General features: G+C 35.4%; 1 protein-coding gene across 1 annotated transcript; it reads right to left on the reverse strand.

Moving 5' to 3' along the window:
- Positions 1-1,497: 1,497 nt before the first annotated feature.
- LOC149402056 (uncharacterized protein At4g15970-like) lies at positions 1,498-3,695 on the reverse strand. The gene is made up of 4 exons (XM_089609157.1): positions 3,432-3,695; positions 2,699-3,061; positions 1,949-2,430; positions 1,498-1,846 (listed from the first exon to the last, which is right to left on the reverse strand). Exons 1-4 carry the CDS (start codon positions 3,606-3,608, stop codon positions 1,798-1,800), a joined length of 1,071 nt encoding a protein of 356 aa, XP_089465283.1. The 5' UTR covers positions 3,609-3,695; the 3' UTR covers positions 1,498-1,797.
- Positions 3,696-6,299: the final 2,604 nt, after the last annotated feature.

Below are 6,299 nucleotides of genomic sequence, written 5' to 3' on the forward strand. Positions count from 1 at the left end.
AAAATCAGTGGATTTAGTGACAATATTGTCACTAAATCTTAATGATATGAGAAAAAAAATTAAACTCCGCCATATTGTGATATGTTATTAATTTTTCAAACTCTGTATACAATTTCCAACAAAGATTGGGGTTCGAAAGAATCCCTCAATCTTATTTTATATGAGTGGGTGTAGGAATCGACCTCTTCACTTAATTTTAAACTTTATTGTGCCCAAAGCCCATGAATTTAAAGTTACTCTTTTTTCTCGAAGTCAACTTGATCCACTTCAATCATCGGAGAGATATATAATATGACTAAACGACATAGCACTAGTAGTTTAAGATTATATCTTTCGGCGTATTCAAAGAAGTCAATTGCGCTTGGAAGCCCAATCTGTCGAGCGAGGTCAGCTCATTTAGATCTTTAGAGATCACATAGCGCACCATAAACCCGGAAGACTCGGTCTTCGCTAAAAGACCCAGACTCATTCATCAGGTCATCGCTCACTCCTCGGATCTAGAAGGACACACATCCTGACGACCTTGAAATGAGGGAGATGATTCACCAATGCATTTCCGAGAATGAAGAGACGAAGAATAATTTAAGTTGCCTGTAAATTTATTTCATTTCACGAGAAATGGAGACAATTTTTCATAGAAGAGATTATTGTAGTCTTGTTCAGTTCGACCTCTCTGCTGAAGTAGTCGAGCTCAACAAATTGTATTCTTTCGCCATTTCAATAATATATACTATTTCTATCATCTTCCTAAGTCTTATAAAATATAATCTTCAGTTTATTTCATATATTTAGCAACAAAACTTTAACTTTATTCTTATACTCTTATACGATACGGTAAGATCTTGAGATCCACAAATATATTCAAAATTTTCATATATTTCGCAACAAAAGTTTAACTTTATTCTTGTACGATAAGATCTTGACATCCACAAATATATTCAAAATGACATCCTAACTGAAAATTCTTCATGATTGTTGAAACCGTTTTCGACATCAACAAGACTTAATTACAACTACTCGTATAAGACGGTCCACGATATTTATGTTTGACTTGACTACATTTCTAATAGATGGTGATGAATTTTATTAGAGAAATCTAAAATATCGACATATACCCCTTAGCAATGGGTATACCAGTAAGTAGTTTCACTTTATAGAAATATCAATTACATATTTAGCGATAAAAACCACAAAAAATAAACATTTGCATTTTAGTCAACGTTTTATAAATTTTTCGTAAATAACCAAAAAATATGACGTAACCAACATTGTTTAAACAAATTTACTAGAAATTTGCTCGGCGTAAATAGATTTACGTGACTATTTACAAAAAATTAACGAAACGTTAGCTATTTATAAAAATTTTAACGTTTCATCTAGCTAGAAGCCACTGGACCCAATATCAATTATATGCAAATGGTTACACTTTCCACGAATTCTGAAATTTAGAGAAAAAGTTTACCAGTAATTGTGAAAAAAAAAAAAAAAAAACCCAACCATTTCGCCACGATGTAAAAATATGCCGAAATACCCTCTCCTCGCATTACAATCAAATGGCCAACGTCTGCCCAATATCACCCCTAAAGACTCTTTATGTGGATCTCCAACATGTCTTGCTCCGGAGGTTTTTATTTTTATATATTATTAATACTTGGTTTTTCACCCTCCTTTACTTTTCTGGATGCGGTTGAGACGATCTCATCACCATTCTTTGGCCTCGTTTAGGCCAAAAAAAACAAGATGGGGCCAGCCCAGGGAACTGGAAAGTCATCCAAAAGATGAGCCAACTTACACAAGTCAACGTTCCACCGGGGAACGGGCATCATAGAGGTGCAGCGCATCGAGGCTGAAATAAAGTTGTACACACCAATATCAATATCTGAGTACTAGAGAAACAGAGAGCCGCGACGATTATCAGAGTATTGCTATGGCATGTATTCTTTATTACCTGCAATTTTCAGGAACCCTCCACGTTATAGTAGGAGAGCTCTTCCAAGTCGGCGGCAACGAAACAAAAAGCTTCCAATCCCGAAGCATAAGCCGAAGATCATTAAGCTTACTACTCAATCCAAAGCAACAATTTGCATGCATCGTACAAACTAAATTCAGATCTCTGCTTGGTTCGCAAAGCCCTCCAAAGTAAGCCGTGTCTAAGAACCGTATTTTGCGTTCAGCGTTCATGACGATCGGTTCGAATTTGATGATGTTGAAGACGTCTTGATCGTGGAGTTCCCCGAATCTTTCTCGCGCCGCGTACCAATATTTGTAGAACTCTATCGTCCAATTGTTGGACTTCACATACATAAACCCTCCGTTGGGCCTGTTGTGCAGATTCTCGGGATTCCCAAAGAAATGATCGCAAGCAATTTGAAAATCCGCGTCCAGATAAAACCGACGAAACGGGTCTCTGAACCACATGATATCAGCATCCTGTAGTAGAAAAAGAAACAAGACCCAAGAGGGAATTCATTTTCTTTCTAAACAGATTAAAAATTTAGCTCAGAACAGTATGAGAATTCTGAATCATAGATATCTAAAATTCATTTGGTTGGGTAACTATTTTCCCTATGATCTACAGCCAAAAAAAAAGAATCAAGTTTGAAAATTCGATTAGCCCAGAAGTTTTTGAGAAGAAAAAAACTTATGTAGGCTCTTTAGGGTTCAGATTCCATTAGTTAAAAGCTTGAGGACACGTTACCGTGAAAACAAAGTCATATCCGAACTCAAGAATGGATCGAAGAAAGTCAATCCTTGTCCACATCATCTTCAGGTAATCCTTGGACATAAAGTATGCCTCTCCGCGAAAATCAACACCTTCAGTCACGAGAGACACACAAAACTCGTGGATGACCAAACACCTTCTAAACGCCGTCTCATCCAAGGCAACAATCACGAGATGGTTCAACAGCTCACGTGTTCCCTCTCCAATTCTAAAGCTCTCGAGAAAGAGGTCGATGACGGAATTCGGAGCAGCCCACGCTTCGTTCAGCGTCGTCAAAATGACCGTTCCGTTCATCGAAGCGTCTCTCAGAGTCTTCTCCAACGTTCGAACTTCGCCTACCTAGCACGTTTTATTACCTCTTTAATCAGGCCTTTCATATCTACAATCAAACTGTAACACCATTCAAGACTCTCCTAAACGTTCAAGGTTTTTCTTACTTTCGTTCCTCTCTTCATATATTCAACAAAAAATAACCCCACACCAGCTTCATGTTAAATTAAAAACGCATATTTTCTTCCTTTAACTAAAAAAAAGGGGGAAAAAAAGATCTTTATGCCAGTGCATAATTAATTACAGTAACTCGATCAAAGGACTGGCAAACCACAAGAAAACCAATGGCATGAAAGACTACAGGCAAATTTTGAGAAACTAAACAACCCCAGAAACGCATTTGAATTTTAACAGAAACAAAGAAAAGAAGAGGACTCACCGGAGATCTATCATCGTCGGAAAAAGCGGGAAAGTGCGAGATGAAGTGGGTTTGGGTGAGAAAAGCGGAGTCCAAAAAGATGAAAATGATGCAAAGCGAGACGGCCATGGACAAGACCGCCATGCCCAAAAAGGGTTTCTTCTGTCGAGCCATCGTTTTGTTATTCCTGCTGTGCATGTATGTCAAAGCATTTTTTTTGTTTTTTTTTTTAACTTTTAAGAGAGAGCTTCAATTCAAATGGTGGTTCAGTTTTCTTAATGTAACAATAATGTGATGTCTGTGTCACATGTGCGGATTTATAGTGCCTAAGTGCTGTATTTATAGTTTTAAAGGTGATGTATTTAAAGGATATATAAACCACATCCCATAAATCGTTATCAGACATTTTATTTTCTGTTTGTATGTTACCTCTCGGCCAAGATTTTGATTTGTAAAAATTATGGTAAGAAGTGTTACCTAGCATAGCCTAGTGGTAATTCCACACCACCTCTTGTGTGGAGGTCGTGGGTTCAATCCCCACCGCACAAAAAAAAAATTATGGTAAGAAAATAGAACTAGCAAGTAAATTTGAGAAAAAGGAAAAAGAAAAAAAAAAGTCCATTAGATAAATAGTTACATTTTTTATATTGTTAAATAGTTATTTTAGGTAAATAGCAACTATGGCAATTTACCTAAAATTTACTAAACCTTTAGCTATATAGTAATTCCAAACATTTTAGTTGGATATTTACCTAATTTTTTAAAGAAAAAAAAATCATCTATAAAAATGAACGAAATCACAAAATGAGGAAATAATATGTAAAGGATAACTTTTATGGTAAGGATAACTAAAATAAGAACAACTATAACAATAAGTATTAAAGGTAAGAGATTTAGATAGAGAGGGAGATAGAGATATGGAGAGTAAAAAATAGAACTCAGGATAAATATTTACTTCACCCACATCATGTATTTATAGGTGATTTTGGGCATCAAAGTCAATATTACATTAAATGTTATAACTCAATAATAGAGCAACTCACACTTATTTATAACACTCTCCATTGAGTTGCTCTAATATGTTGCGTCATCAATCTCAGCCATACACATTCACGACTTGCTTCATGTAGTGCTATAATCTCATTATGATTTGATGATGTGGTGACAAGCGTTTGCTTCTAAGAACGCCAAGAAATCGCAATCCCTCCACACATAAACACATATCCAGTCTGAGATCTCCTATTGTGTGGATCTGATAAGTAACATGCATTTGTATAACCAATCAAAAATGATTTCGTATTGTTATGATAAAATAATCCTAAATCAATCGTTCCGTGAAATGTAACGAAGCACATGTTTGACCCCATTCCAATGTCTCTTTGTAGGAGCTGAGCTGAATCTTGCTAATAAATTAACTGCAAAAGCTTTATATGGTCGAGTGCAATTAGCAAGGTACATAAGAGCTCCAATCGCACATAAATACAGTATTTTAGGACAAAGAATTTGTTGAGATTCTTCACATGGACGAAACGGATCTTTTACCACATCTAGGGATCTGGCGACCATTGAGGTACTTAAAAGATTTGACTTATCCATATAGAAACGTTTTATCACATTTTTTGTGTAATTTGATTGATGCTCAAATATTTCATTTTTCACATGCTCAATCTGTCAGCCAAAACAATATTTTGTATTTCAAAGATTTTTTTATTTCATACTCTTTCTTTAAGTACGAGATTACTTCTTTGATCTCATCAGTCTCAAGGATGTTTAAATCATCAACATAAACAACGATGATCACACATCCGGATGTTGTTTTCTTAATGAATACGCAATGACAAAGAGAGTTATTGACATAACCCTTTTGTAGTAAATATTCTCTTAAGCGATTAAACCACATGCGTCCTGACTGCTTTAACTCATATAAAGATCTTTATAATTTGATGGAATATTTTTCTATAGGCTTGGAACTAGATGCTACAGGCATCTTGAATCCTACAAGGATCTTCATATATATATTTGAGTATCAAACGATCCGTATAAATAAGTTGTAACACGTCCATGAGATGCATATTTAGTTTCTCATGCACGGCTGATCAAGTATCTTAATATAATTCCATCCATTATATGGGAATATGTTTCTTCAAAATCAATTCCAGACCTTTGAGAACAACCTTGGGCAACAAGTCAAGCTTTGTATCTCACATTCTCGTTTTTTTTTTCATTTTCTTTCATACAAATACTCATTTGTATCCAACAGGTCTCACATCTACAGGTGTGAGTACTATAGGCCCAAAAACTTGCGCATGTTAAGCGAGTCAAGTTTGGCTTAAATTGCATTTTTCCATTCATCTTAATCGTGTCTATTTTTACATTCAGTAACAGACATTCGTTCAGGATCTCCATAATTTTCGTCCATGACATCAAATGTCAGACTATATGAGAATACATCATTGATTTCATCACTTCGGTTCCATTGTATACCTGTATTGGCATAACTAATCAAATTTTCTCGATTTTCCTCGTTTTTTATTTCTGGAATACATTCCTCCATTTTGGGGTCATTTTGTTTCTTTGCTCCTTTTCTTTTCTGAGGATTTTTATCTTTGGAACCGAATAGTCTTCCACACTTCAGGCTGTTGTGACTTCTTAAGTGACTTTATTTTCAAATTGACCTTTTGGAACATGAATTTGTGCAAGAGCATTTGCAGCTGGAATGTATGATTTATTCATTCTATTTGTATCTGTAAACGCATCAGGAAGCTTTGTAAATGTACAATCTTTTCCACCTCTCATTCTCAATCTTTTGTATAAGGATTAAGATGCAATAATGTTGGTATATACCAAGTAATTTCCATTTCCAGTTGTTTTCTTTCTTCCCCTAATACT

This window comes from Urtica dioica, chromosome 3, assembly GCF_054948205.1.
Source record: "Urtica dioica subsp. dioica isolate 48M chromosome 3, U.dioica_male_clone48M_v1_H2, whole genome shotgun sequence".
Lineage (NCBI taxonomy): Eukaryota > Viridiplantae > Streptophyta > Magnoliopsida > Rosales > Urticaceae > Urtica > Urtica dioica.

What these genes read in the sequence shown, in the direction of transcription:
- LOC149402056 (XM_089609157.1), bottom strand. Translation starts at nt 3,608, where the DNA reads ATGCACAGCAGGAATAACAAAACGATGGCTCGACAGAAGAAACCCTTT. An exon ending in GATATGACTTTGTTTTCACG is followed by an intron (nt 2,431 to 2,698) that starts GTAACGTGTCCT and finishes TTTCTACTACAG; the next exon opens with GATGCTGATATCATGTGGTT. An exon ending in AGGGTTCCTGAAAATTGCAG is followed by an intron (nt 1,847 to 1,948) that starts GTAATAAAGAAT and finishes ACTTTATTTCAG; the next exon opens with CCTCGATGCGCTGCACCTCT.